Source organism: Caloenas nicobarica, chromosome 1, assembly GCF_036013445.1.
Source record: "Caloenas nicobarica isolate bCalNic1 chromosome 1, bCalNic1.hap1, whole genome shotgun sequence".
Lineage (NCBI taxonomy): Eukaryota > Metazoa > Chordata > Aves > Columbiformes > Columbidae > Caloenas > Caloenas nicobarica.
In genome coordinates, this window is record NC_088245.1 from 211,837,191 (window position 1) to 211,851,444 (window position 14,254).

General features: G+C 38.9%; 1 protein-coding gene across 1 annotated transcript in view; it reads left to right on the top strand.

Annotated features, from left to right (window-relative positions):
• The window catches only part of RSF1 (remodeling and spacing factor 1), a 60,259-nt gene that overhangs the window by 27,251 nt on the left and 18,754 nt on the right, over positions 1–14,254 (top strand). The window contains exons 3-8 of the mRNA XM_065646589.1: positions 938–1,030; positions 1,703–1,908; positions 4,101–4,258; positions 7,900–9,611; positions 11,855–12,052; positions 13,660–13,764. Of these exons, the coding sequence (XP_065502661.1) occupies positions 938–1,030; positions 1,703–1,908; positions 4,101–4,258; positions 7,900–9,611; positions 11,855–12,052; positions 13,660–13,764 (2,472 nt within the window). The remainder of the gene's footprint in view (positions 1–937; positions 1,031–1,702; positions 1,909–4,100; positions 4,259–7,899; positions 9,612–11,854; positions 12,053–13,659; positions 13,765–14,254) is intronic.

The following is a 14,254-nucleotide window of genomic DNA, read 5'->3' on the forward strand; positions in this document are numbered from 1 at the left end:
TTTTGGGGGTGTCCTGTGCGGGGACAGAGTTGGACTCGATGATCCTTGTGGGTCCCTTCCAGCTCAGGACATTCCGTGATTCTGTGGGGCAGGATTCCTTGTGAGCAGGGAACACTCTCGCTGCTCTCTCCAGGTTGTAAAGTCAGAGTATGATTACAATGTGGATGAGCTGACCTAATTGGAGCCTTACCCTTGGCTCTCTTACAAACTGGTGTCCGTACTAGGGGTAGCAGAGAGTAAGTAGCGCAGAGGAGAGGCAGCTGCACCGGTTTTGGTTGTAGCCCAGGTGGAGTTTTACAACACAAATTAGCTGATCTGTAGCTGAGATTTAGGGTTATTTTTTTCTGCTGTTTCCAGAGAAAGCTGCTTTCAGGTGTGATTTCCAAGTTTCTAAGTAGCTTAGTGACTGTACCTTGTGTTTAACAATAATTTGGTGATTGGGAGACTGTACTGTTTCAATGGATCCATTCAGCAGAGCTTTATCCTCTACTGCCACTTTTTTCATCATGTGGTTTTTCTTTTTTTTCCCACATTGGTGTCCTTGAATTTATTTGCTTTAAGTAAATTGAAACTGCCAATACTTAAAATATTTTAAAATATTTATCAAACAGCTCGAGCCCAAGATCTTTAGTGTTTTCTAAAGAGTAATACTTCCACAGCATGGAGTGAATATTAGTTGCATTTGTTATCTGCACATCAGCTGTAAGATTTGGGGGCCCCAAGAGAACTTGGCAGCTGATGTAATGACATGTGATAAGAAATCGCATCTACTCGAGTGAATTTATATTCTAAACAGACAAGTCAGAAATAGAAAAATGGGAGATTTTGCACAGCAAAGACAAGAATAACTCCTCAGTTCAGAGCTGTACTTAATATTAAAGTTAAAAGTTGCCTTTATCCGCTAACCCGAGCAATCTTTTTATTTTGTCTGTGACAGATATGCCAAGAATTCAACAGCACTTGGGCTTGGGAGATGGAAAAAAAAGGCTACCTAGAAATGAGTGTTGAATGCAAACTGGGGATTCTGAAGGTACAAATTCATCAACGAAGCTTCTCAATGACTTTTTCTGTATTCACGTAAATATCTTGGCGATGTGGCTTCTTCACTCACTTAAATATCTTGCAAATTTAGCTTGACTGAGCCATAAGTAGATATTTTAAATGTGGAGCTGATCTCGTAGCTGATGTGATGCTCATGGCAGTGGGTTGGGCCCAAACCGTATGTAACACTTTGCATATTTTTCACACTTTGTATGAAATTTGTTTTGCGCTTACTGTTTTGTCAATAGCTATTAACCTGTGTGGTACACTTGAAAAAATGTTTACTAACTTGCAGTTAGATAAGCTTATCTGAATTCCAAAGGCAAAGATGGGATTTCATCTTTTCATGTCTTGAGAAAACCGTCAGGGTTAGTTCCAAGTTGTGTGTGTGTTCTTGTAGAATGAGATCATTGGTACGATGTAAAAAAAATTAAAAAAAAAACCTTCTGAGTTGGCCATGAAATAAAAAAAAAATACACAAAAAGATATCATTTAAAAACAACATGGTCTGGAAAATAAACCAGTAGCTATAGCGAACTCACAGACCCAATAGAGTTCTAAAAAGAAGTTGCAAATTCGACTGGAAGGAACTGAGCTGATTTTCGTATTTCTGCTTATATTTTGATGTTTTAACAGTTTTTCTACTTTCTCTTTTTTTCAGTATCTCTGTGAGTGTCAGTTTGATGACAATCTCAAGTTTAAGAACATCATTAACGAGGAGGACGCCGATGCCATGCGCCTGCAGCCCATCGGCCGTGACAAGGACGGGCTGATGTACTGGTACCAGCTGGACCAGGAGCACAACGTCAGGATGTACATAGAGGAGCAGGATGACCAGGATGGATCCACCTGGAAGTGCATTGTTAGGTATTCCTTTCTTGCTTTTCCTTGGTCTTTCCTTGGTTTTTTCTCCCTTGGGTGTTGGGTTTTTTTTCCCCCACTTGGGTTTTTTTCCCCCTGTTTTTTATCTTTATCTTTTCCTGGGTTCCCACCCTCATTTGTTCCTTGGTTGGTTGTTCCTTGGTTGGTTGTTCCTATTTTCCTTTTTTTCCTCTCTCCTCCCTCTTATTTTTTTTCTTCTTTTTTTTTTTCTTCTTTTGTAGAGGTTTTTAGCTATTTGTGGCTGGGATTCAAGAATTATTTCAAAAAATTCAATTTCTCACAGAGTAGTCTTCCTGACAGTGGGATTTTCTGCCTTCGCACACATTTTAGTGGGGAAAAAAAACCACGTCCAGAAACGACTCGCTGATTTGTGGCTAATAACCAACCTGTAATTTGTTTCTGCTTAATTGAGCCACTGTGGATATATGGAGGGGGCACCAAGAGAAGACTCTTGATGGCGATGGCTCCGTATTCTCACTGCCCAGCTAAATGCCATAGGAAATGGAGGAGAAGTTTGGCTTCTTTAATTTCTGCCTTATTAAGACAATTACAAGTGGACAGTTTTGTTCTTGGGGTGATTACACTGCAGTTTAAACTTCATGGAACTCCAAAACTGTTGACAATCCAAATATTCATGAAAAATCTGGGTAGAATTCAGCTCCTAGATGACTGAAGATGAGGCGTGAGATGTTGAGGCACATATGACTTGGTGCCCCCAGGTCTCAGTTGCTGAAGATAATATATTAATTGTTCTGATAGTGTTTTAATGATATTTTAGCTTCAGATTTATTTTTTCGTGTGATTCTTGTCAGATATCTTATTTTTCACTTTCCCGCTCTATGCAAAGTACGTGGCATCTTTCTTACTGGAGAAAGAGTTAGTTTGAAGTTTGTTTCATTTCTATTACTTATCCATTTGTAGTTTAATCACATAAGCTTTTTTTTTTGAGTTGATTAGTTCCAAGTGGATTTTAAACTGGACTCAGCAGAATCAACTCTGAGTTAAAAATTCCATAGAGATGTAAACATAGATCCAGAAAAAGTCTGATAGTAGATATTTTAAATTTTCTGTTTGCAAATTTTTATACCTGCAGCTTATTTATATATCCATAACTTTAGCAACCAGAGTCATACGGAACAGTTTAAAACACTATAACGGGCCACAAAATGATCAGTGTTGCCTCCAGTGACATTTTGACAGCTGTTGTGGGTGAATAAAGTAAATGTATCTAAACAAACCAACCAAAAGCTGAGTGGCGTTTATCTCTTTTAATGCATTACAGACTCCAGAGACCAATGCCAAAAGTGGAGAAAAATCGGAGTTCTGCTGGGAAAGTTCTGACACTCCACACTCAGCAGAAAAACACAAAAATGTGGAATAGCTTTAAATTCGTGAGATTCTACATCTCGGAGTCGTTGCACTTCCAAGCTTCTTTTTTTTTTTTTTTTTCCTGTAAACCTGGGCAAAACAAATTGCTGAATGTTTACTTTGAAAAAAGAAATCGAGAGCTTTATTATTGTAGTCTGTTAGGAAAACAATGACTCTGTTTAATCATCGCTCAAATTCATTATACATGAAGGTTTTGATTTTATAGCGGGATGTCCAGAGTAAATAAGGAGTTTCACTGCACTGAGGTTCACACGCATAGAGATTCACGATCATTTTCTCACTGTCTTAAGTAGCTGGAGTTTTGTAGACATCTCTGTACTGTTTTCTACATGTGTTTGGGATGGATACTTGCAAAAAAAAATCTAAACTACTTAATCGCTTTGGAAAATTTGGCTTGAATGATGTGGTTGCTCCTTTGGTGCAGGAGCAGAAAACTACGATTTCATCTGCTGAGAGAAAAAAGAAATTGCCGAGAAAAAACAGTGAGGATTGGTAGGAGGATAATAAATAAAAGAATAATGGTAGCAGCTTGGATCAAGACCCAACAGGCTTGGGATAAATAAGGTCCTTCCATAGAAGTGATTTTTATCGTGGTCTGGATAAATTGGAGTTTTTCTCGATGTGAAGTTGCAGCTGCTCTGGCGGGACAGACGTTTCACTGTAGAGAAGGTTTTCAGGGCAGCGTTCACTTAAACAGATGGTGTTTGTTTGCGTTTTATGAATCCCTTTGGGGTGAGTAAGTGGCTTATCAGACAACATGGGTTTTTTTTTTTTCTTCTGTCATTCAGAAACCGCAACGAGCTCGCCGAGACCCTTGAGCTCTTGAAAGCGCAAATTGATCCTGCCCTGTTGAAAACCAACAGCTCTCAGCAGGAGAATTCATCACGTGAAAGCCCAAGCATAGAAGATGAAGACACCAAAAAGGGCGAAGAAGCATCTACACAAGGTTTTTTCTGCCTCTTTCTCTCAAATTTTAAATATCGGGCTGGGGCAACGTTAGAAATTTTAACTTCATGGAAAGTTGCTGTGTTAGGTTAGGACTTAAAAAAACCCCAACAAAACCAAACAACAAAGAAAGAATGTTTCTGTTCAAAGTAAATCAAGTAAATAAGAAATACTCTGAAAAATACTCTGAAATTATAAATATTATTGGAGGTTTTTTAGTGCATGTTTAGGCTCAAGAGTTTATTTATAAGAAAAGAGCTGTGTACAAGTTGGTTTCTAAGTCACTTTGATTTTGTTCTGCATCTTGTATAATATTGTAAATACCCGACATTGTATGGTTTTGTGGGGCATTGAACTGTTGCCAGACTTGTCCTGTTCTAGCAACATTAAAATTTTAAAAAGAAAAAAAAATCTGTGCAGTGCCATGATTGAAATTCATACAGTGTTTGGTATGTTGTTTTTGCTTTTGAATTTGAATCAAAAAAATATAGATTTTTTTTTCCTCAAATATTTCACAATTGACATGGTTTTTCAAGTAGGCATGAGCTTAAGTTAAAACAATTTAAATACTAAAATATTTTGAAGGAGTCCTTAGCTGGTTCCACTGGATTGTTCTTATTAGCAAACAACCTTTTTTCCTTCCTTATTATCATGTCACTGCACATATTTAACAACTTACCTGACTCGTTTGTTTGTGTATTGCTTTTACTAAATATTGATTAGCCTGAAATATTTTGTGTTATAAGAATCTGATATTTTTTAGGTTAGGAAAAGGTAAAAGCTTGTTACCAAGTAGTATGCGGGGTAAAATTACTTGGAGTATTTTAATTTTGTTAAAATACGGGAAAAGACTTTTGCAATCAGAAACAAGATTTAAGGATTCCAGTGCATTTCCCTGAAAAATAAGACAGGGTCTTTTATTTTTTTTTTCTCAAACTTTTTACTTTTTTACATGTATAGCTGCCTGGACACTATTTAAATCAACTTTTTAAATGAACTGTAACTAGGGCTTATTTTTGGAGTGGGGCTTATATTTCAAGCATCCTCAAAAATCCCCAAAACTCATGCTAGGGCTTATTTTTGGAGTAGGCCTTATTTTCAGGGAAACAGGGTAGTATGTGTTTCTTCAAATCTATTTAACTGGATACATGGAATTAGCCAAGACCTGTCTCGGTTCTCAGTAGCAGAGAGAAAGACTTGCTATTTTGCTCTTATTCTTTGCAACAAAGAGTGTAGAACAGAAAAAAATAAATAAAACAGATAAAATTGGAGTTGTTGTGGAAGCATTAAAAAGCTACTGTAGAAATTGCAGTAAATTGTGAGGAACACCAGCAGAATCGTCTTTTGGTCTAAGATATTTCCAATATCTAACTGTGCATGTGAGTGATAACATGACCTGCATGGTTACTGACACTGCAGAATTAATTCCAAGTGCTGATCTTGCCTTTCTCTCACTAAAAATTGGTCAAGCCAGCGGAAATCACCTAATTGAGATCTCTGCTTCAGACAGGATTGTATTTACATTGCATAGATGAGGTTCTGAGGGACATTGTTGAGAGGTGGACTTGGCAGTGCTGGGTTAATGGTTGGATTCAATGGATTCATTGGATGGATTCAATGGATTCAATTTCCAACCAAAATGATTCTGTCATTCTATTCTGTAATATGATTCTGTGAATTCAGGAGGAGCCATAAGGCACAGTGAAACTATATTCGAAGACCTGATGCCTGTTTGCTTTGGCCACTTCCCAAATAGCATTAAATTAGTTTATACAAAAATCAGGTAAACTGAACCAATGTTTTTTCCTAGCCCGATTGACTCGAATAGCGTTAAGACAACTTGTGCATCAACTGCCTCATTTTGTATATCACAGAATCATTTTGGTTGGAAAAGACCTTTAAGATCATCAAGTCCAACCGTTAACCCAACACTACTGAGTCCGCCTCTACCCCATGTCCCTAAGAACCTCATCTATGTATCTTTTAAACCCCTCCAGGGATTTAATGGTGACTCCACCGCTGCCCTGGGCAGCCTGTTCCAAATATATGTATATATATTTCACATAAATATATATTTCACATATATAGATGCAAAATGCTTTATGAGCAGGTCAAGGAGTTAAACCATAGAACAACTGTGATTTTCAGTACGGAGAAGTTTGGGGATTCTGGTGATCCTTGATGCTAGTTTGGGGGAAAGCAGCAGGTGATGGGAAGAAATGGTCGAACAAAGAAGTGAAGGAAGGGTGGAAGAATTCAGACACAAAAAATATCTCGCTCTTATAGACAAATGTCTTTAAGGAGGCAGCTTTTATGTTACAAGGGCTCACTTCTGTGACAGGGGAAAACAACCAGCCTTGAGCCTTCAAAATGTTATCGGTGGAGATGCATCTGTCACTGCTGTACTAATTGCTGAGCCTTATTTGCATACATTCTTTGTATTTGAAAAATATTATAAATATGATAAAAGCTATTAATTCTTCCTCACTGCTTTCTTCTAAAATGCTTATTTTCTTTAATGTAACTAAGTTAGCTGTCACGTACTTTCCCCTATATATTTCTAACCACTTTGGGAAACCCTCATCTTGGAAAAAAAATTACACTATTGTGGAAGACGAGGTGTGAGATAGAAGGGGGGAAAAAAAAGTCATCTTTTTGTTTGAAGTTATGGCACGCTTGCAATAATGTCTTCCAGATGGTAGAAGATGCTGTTATGGTATATGTAGTGCTATTATATTTGCTTTTCTAATTAGTTCTGTACCTGGCTGGCTCAAAAAGTATGGTAAAAGAACAAAACTGAGGAATTAAGAGGCTGTGGTAAAGATAAATTAACAGGCTTAAGTACATAGTAACAAAATGGATGTGTGGTTTCTTCTGTACACTGGAAATGTGCTTTAAATCCTAATGACCTAGAACTGACTTAGCAAAGTAGGTATAACCTTATTCTTTAAAGTCTGCAGGTTTTTCTGGCATGTGCTACTACTCACTGAGCTTGTTTTAGAAGCAGCAGATGAAGCGAATGTAGAATATTGTCTGTTATTTGTGTTTTGATGGTCCATAGGAGATGTAGGCATTGCCCAGAGAACTGAGATGAATTTTGCCATAAGCTGTAATGTTGAGCGTCTTCTCTTTTCTTTGAACTGTTGATATATAATAGTTGAGTGTTTCTCGAAATAAGAACACGCACAAACGGGACTGATTTCTATGTGGAATTTCACTTGGAAACCATGGAATTGAACCCCGTGTTCTGCTTTGTGAAATAATTCAGAAGCTCAAGTGAGACTTCAAGTCGATGCTTCACGCGCCCATTACTTAGGTTTTATGTATCCTCTGAAAGAATCGTGGTACTACTGAAGAAGGGGCTGAGACGTCTAAGAAGAAGGATTAAATCTAGAATTCTGCTGATAGCGTCTGAAATTTAAGTTTATCTTGGTATAAAATTAAACTGAGCTGTGATTCTATACCTAAAAACTGGCAACCCACTCATTTACTGACAGCATTAGACAACCAGGCTCCTCATAATTCATTTAGGGGGGAGTTTGGGTTTGTTGGGTTTTTCAGATCTGCCTTTCTTTAGATGGATGCTATTTGTAACCCTTTGGGTCTCCTAGTGTCATTTCATACTTTTTCCTCTGTCAACAGAAAATCAATTAAAAATCAAAGAAGAAAAAGAGGAGGTGGAGGAACAGCCAATGGAATTGGAAAGCCTTCCTCTCCCTGTGGTCAAAGAAGATGAAAATGCGCTGAAAATTGAGAAGGTGGAAGAAAAAGAAATTATAAAATTGCCCGTAATAGTAAAATTAGATAAACCTTCAGAATGCAATGAAGAAAAGCAAACTGTCAGAGAAGAAAGCGACTCCTTTAAAGAAAATGTCAAGCCTGTTAAGGTAGAGGTGAAGGAAAACAAAACAGAACCAAAAGACTTGAAAGAAGTAAAAAGTTGTACAGACAAAATAGCAGCTCATGAGCCGGAGAGGTTAGAATTTTGTGTTAATGTCAAAACTCCCCAAGAAATTGTGGAGAAATCTGTAGAAGAAAGCGAGAAACTTAAAAGTGACCAGCAGGCAAAAATACCGCTTAAAAAGCGAGAGATCAAGCTGACAGATGATTATGACAGTCCCATCAAGGGGCCTCTGTGTAAATGTGTTACTCCAACAAAAGATGTTTTGAAGGAAGAGGGGAAACCAGAAGAAGAAGCTTTTAAGAGAGTCCCTACAATTACAGCTTTATGTCCCGATGGGAAAATGCTGGTAAACGGAGAGGTGAGCTGCGAAAAAATAACCCCAAGCGTCATACAAAATACGGCCGAACGCTCCGCGAGTGCAAAGGAAGAGAGCGGCTCGTTGAAAAATGGCAAAAGTGAGGAAAAAGTATTGGACCCCCTCAATTCTGTGAGTAAAATTACAAAAGCGTGCGAGGTGGAGAAAAATGCGGTGACTGTGCTGAAAGAGATCGGGGCTGCGGTCTCCGAGGTTTCTAATCAGAAAGTGCCTTTAAAGGAGGAATCTAGTCCTGTGGAAAAAGAGTCCCTTGATAGCACGACTACCGAAACGGTCGTGGAAGAATCTGCGAACTCGGAAGACTGTGCCAAAATAACCGAAGAGAAATTAGCCGTGAAGATCACACAGGATGGACTGTCGCCACCCAAAGAATGTTTAGAGAAGCCCCCAAATGCTTCTAGTCCTGCAGAAATGCCCGCACCTGCGCTATCCGATGAAGAAACTTTGCAAAGTCAAGGGGAGTCTGAGGGGAAACCTGATTCTCCAAAAGCTGCTGAGATGCCTCCTGCGTCTACTTCTCCCCTTTCTTTAGAGAAGCCTGTTTTGGAAGAGGAGAGTTCTGATGGTAAACCAGCTCTACCCGAGGAGAGCAAAGTAGAAGAAAAATCCAGCCCTGAAAAACAAGAGGAAGAGACGGAAGCTGCCGAGACGGAGCCGGATAGATTAGATGATGCCCATGCTTCTAATCTAGAGGGCTCCTCAGAGACTAAAAAGGAATCTCCGCCACCTAAAAGCAAATTTAAATATAAGCTAGTTTCTGAAGAAGGAAGCTGTGTGACAGATAATAAAGAAATAACTTCCGAAAGACAGAAAGAAGGAATTAAATTAACGATCAGGATCTCCAGTCGGAAGAGAAAGACGGAAACGCCGCCGGAAGAGGTCGATGTTGGCCGCACGTTGAGGCGATCACCGAGAATATCCAAACCTACTCCAAAAATTGTGGAGACGCGGGATCAGAAACCCGACAAAAAACGGCCTGAAGAGGAAGAGGAGAAACCCGCAGCGGCGCAAAAACCCGAACGAAAAGAAGATGCAAAGAAACAAGAGAAGGAGCCAAATGCAAAGGTTAACAAGGTAATACAGATTAATTACCCCGGAATAAAGGGTACCCACAGTCTTATTTATAAGGAGAATAAATACGTATGTAGGAATATTGAGGGTTGTGTTCCTTCGGTCAGCTTTGGCAAGGAACAGGCTTTGTAATCCAGTTAGTGGACTTGGCAAATCTGAAAAAACACCCCCTAAATCATCTGGATTTACTAGCTAGAGACTTGGTGGTGGCTGGTGGGTCAGTTCGAGGATGATCGCAAACCACAAAGGAACAAAAAAAAAAAAAAAGACTATGAATAAAAATATGATGACTTCTGTTTCTAGGTAAAGCTAAAGTTTTTGTTTTCGTGAGTTCATGATATAATTCAGTGTTTCTCATAAGTGGGATATATACACTTTGATTTGGGTGGGGGTGTCTTTTTTTCATGATAAACTTTTGCTGTGCAGCACAGTTCTTAAAAGTCAGTGTTATTATAAACACCTTGGATTAATTTATCTTCATTTTTTTCTGGATATGGAGTAAAAAGAGAAGCAAGGGATAAAGAGTCTGTATTTGTAAGTGTCCTCTTCATATTAAGTTGAAATCCTATTAATTTTTCCACTGCTACACATTTCCTGACTGATTCTTTGGTATTTCTATTAAGACATTCACTTATTTGTCAAGTTTTCTTTCACATGTTGAGTAACCTTCATAAAATAAGCAGTTGGTTTTACAATGAATGATAATGTTTTACTGAAAGAATCTTTTATGTACATAATGAAAAAAATCACTTTAACTGAAGCTTTAATCTTAATCTTTAAAAAAATGAAAATAGTAGTGATTGTAAGTCCTACAAGTAATTTTAATTTTGCTCTACTGTTGCTATTGGAGTTTTACCTTGAATTTCTTTTTTTGAAAGATACAGAGGTCTAAAAATACTTTCCTAGAGAGATTTTAAAATATGGTAGAGGAAGAAGTTTGAAATTAGTGAGTTTCTGTCATTTTATCAAAATGAAAATTAGCCCAATATTTAATACGTTATTTTATATTTGTTTTCTTCTATAGAAAGGTTTTTAAAAAATAGATTTGAAATTATAATATATGATGAAGCCTGGACTCAAACTAATACTATCATAGATTGAAAGCATGTTTGCTACTAAAGTTTAGTGAACAGCAAAATCAGTAAAGAGCTGGAAATTAATGTTAAGAACCTGAAACAAAATTTTACTAATATGCCAAGTACTGCTTTGGTACAAGGAGAAATAGACTATTTTGTGCATTTTTAGTTTATTTGGCTGGTTCAGGTCTATGAGGAGTTCAGTCAAAAATGAGAAATGTTTGGGTTGAAACAGATGAGAAAAGTTATTTTCCTTTTTCAATATCTGGTGGAGGGAAAGAGTTATAAGAGAATGACGTGTTGGAGAAATAAGTTGATGATAAGAAAAGGTTTTTTCTGTTTGATCTGTTCATTTAAACATAAAATATCCTAGTTGCAGAAGGTAGTTTTAACTACCGTAATCTGAATTTTAGTGTCTGTGTTTAATTCAAAATGTGTTTTAAACAAGTCACTAGTAAAACTTAACACATCTAGAGAATAAGAGGTGTCATTTTCCACTCTGTAAAATAAAAATGTGGGAAGTCCAAGTAAATGCATGGGAAGACGCATGCTTGCTTTACTAAGGTAGATGTGGTAAAAAGGGGTGGATGCCCCTTTGATTAGCAAAAAAGAAGCATCAACTGAATCAGTTTTCACGGCAAAGTATAAATTTGAAAGCAGTCCTAGATATAAGTAATGCACTTAAAGGGTGCAGTGATATATTTCAGAAAAGTGTGCCCATTTTAGAAGAAAACACCAGAAACGCTGAAGTTAATATATTTGTTAGAGTGCAAACATGTCTCCTAAAGCACAATAAAGGACAAAAACTGTACATGGAGGGGAAAAAGAAAATATTCTCTTTGGATTGAGGAAAGCTGTCATCAGAAAGTTTAAATGTGGAATTTACCATGTTCACAAGCAAGTTTACCTTGTCAAAATAGGACATTTGAGATTTTTTTTTTGAAATTTGAGATTTTCTTTCTGCAGGTAGATAGGATTTTTTTTCTCCCTGTGTTATCCTGTTGCATTTTAAGGCTCTTTGACAGACAGTCTGTCCATTGAAATGTTGTAAATTTACTTTGGCTGTTCTGATTGAAATGAATCACTGTAGAGATAAGTATTTTTCAAGGTCTGGGAAGAAACTCTGTGAGCTCCCTTTGTGTTTTCTCTTGGCAACGGTGTGTCTCCTAGAGAAGCAAAGTTCGGTGGACAGGGACGCGAACACGTGGCAGGTGGAAATACTCCAGTAATGAAGAAAGTGAGGACTCAGAGAGTGAAAAAAACTCCGATGAGGAGGAGGAAGAGGAAGAAGAGGAGGAAGAAGAAGCTGCACCTGCTGATGACGATGAACCGTGCAAGAAGTGTGGCCTTCCCAACCACCCCGAGCTGGTGGGTTTTGGGGAAAGCTGCTGTTAGCTGTTGTGTCAGGTTTGGTGGATTTGCCGTGGTGGTATCTGAAGGTGCATCGTCCTCTGGGGTGGCTGATCGTAGGAGAATACTTTCTGGGTTCTAAATCCATGACAGTAGATGAGTTTGCCTTTAATAAGGAGGGAAGTTATTTCTTCTGTTTACCACCTCTGAAATGTCTTCAGGCTGAGAGAGTTGGGGTGTTCAGCCTGGAGAAGAGAAGGCTCTGGGGAGACCTTATTGTGGCCTTTCCATAATTAAAAGGGACCAATAAGAAAGATGGGGACAGACTTTTTAGCAGGGGCTGTAGCGACAGGACAAGGGGCAATGGTTAAAAACTAAAAGAGAGGAGATTCAGGTCAGACATGAGGAATGATTTTTTTTTTAAATGAAGGTGATGGGAGCCTGTTCCAGGTTGGCCAGAGAGGTGGCGGATGCTCCATCCCTGGAGACATCCCAGGCCAGGCTGGACGGGGCTCTGAGCAACCTGAGCTGGTGCAGATGTCCCTGCTCATGGCAGGGGTGGCACTGGATGAGCTTTGAAGGCCCCTTCCAACCCAAACTATTCTGTGATTCTTTTAAGAGGTATAACACAGTTTAGCCCATTGAGGATTGATCTGGCCAAGGCTTTGGGGTTGTGTCTGCAATCTCAAGGAATACAGAGGAGACATTTAAAAGAAAGCAAGCCAGCAGTGTGATATATGCTTTCCAGTATCTTGTGCCATGGTCACAGCTCCATAGTCATCCTCATTGGATACGGCTGCGCATCATCCTGAGGACTGGGTACAGCAAAATCCTGCACAGAAAGAACACAGTAAAGCTTTCCCTATTCCTGATAGTTTTGGTTCTCATTCATCAGTGGTAGATACCATCATGAATTTCTCTGTTTATCTGGGAAATCACACTGTGCAGTCCTGCTATGAATCCACAGAAATAAGCATGCTCTCAGGTGTGGGACAGATACCCCAGCAGAGCTGAGACAAAGTTCGACCTTTAGGATGTTAGAGAGAAATATTCTGGTGGATACTCGCACAGCTTATGCCAACTTTGTTCCTCAGGTTTAATGGGAAGGGATAGCTCAAGTTTTACCCAGCGAAGTATGAACTCTAATAGTTCTATGTACCCCTGAGAGCCTGCAAGGCTTTGTCTCTACCCTCCCAGACACAAAATCATCCTGATTGTGGAAACGGCCGCGTTTCCTTTGTGTGGATGTGGGTGCACAGGGAAAACAGTTCACACCACATCTTGTCCAAGTGTAGTTTTCCACTTAGTCCTGGATCTGGACAGCATTACCAGATTCCACACTGTGGGCGCGCAATCTACATAATCTAGTAGCACTAAGTGCCTGAGAACACGTAATAAGAGGAAATCTGGTGTTAAAATAGAAAACTGTGATATGTAAACTTCCCCATAAAAACACGGCTGGCCCCAGAAACATCTAGTGATAAGTGATACAGGATTTTATTTTTGGTTTTGGCACAGCCCAAAGAATTTATAAAGAGCTTCTGTGTTGGCTGGGGAAATAGTTCTGGAGCTCATTATGTGTTGTGAATGCCAAAAGATACTCAGGATTAGTTTTGTTTCTGCAGATCTTGTTGTGCGACTCCTGTGACAGCGGGTACCACACTGCTTGCCTTCGCCCTCCGCTGATGATAATCCCCGACGGAGAGTGGTTCTGCCCTCCGTGCCAGCACGTACGGTTCTCGTTCGACTTTTGCTCTCCTTTTCAGCTTTGCTTTGAGTTGTGGAGATCTTTTGAGAGTTTCACGAGTTATTTCGTAATTTTTTTTTTTCTGTTAAAAAATAGACTCTGGTGAATTGTAGGGATGCTGATCTTCCCTCTTGCCTGTTAGTAACACAGTTTTGTCGGGTGGTTTTCCTTTCCCCTTCTTTTTTCTGCTAGTGATGGATGAATCTCCAACCACACTGGTCCTCTCCCATATTTGCTTAAATTACCTCAAGACCAAACTAGTGTTAAAAATGTCTAATTTTTTTCCCAAAAGAGAGAGCTGCTATTTCTAACAAGTCCCAGGGTATAACTTGCCCCTGCTGGGAAAGTCAACGTTGTCCTTGTCAAGAAATAAACAAATATAAACACTTTTTTGAAGGTTAGAAGCTGCTTCTCCCAAAAAGAAATCAGTGCATGTGTCCAGTTCCATTTCAAAGTCCATCTAGAATAGCAAG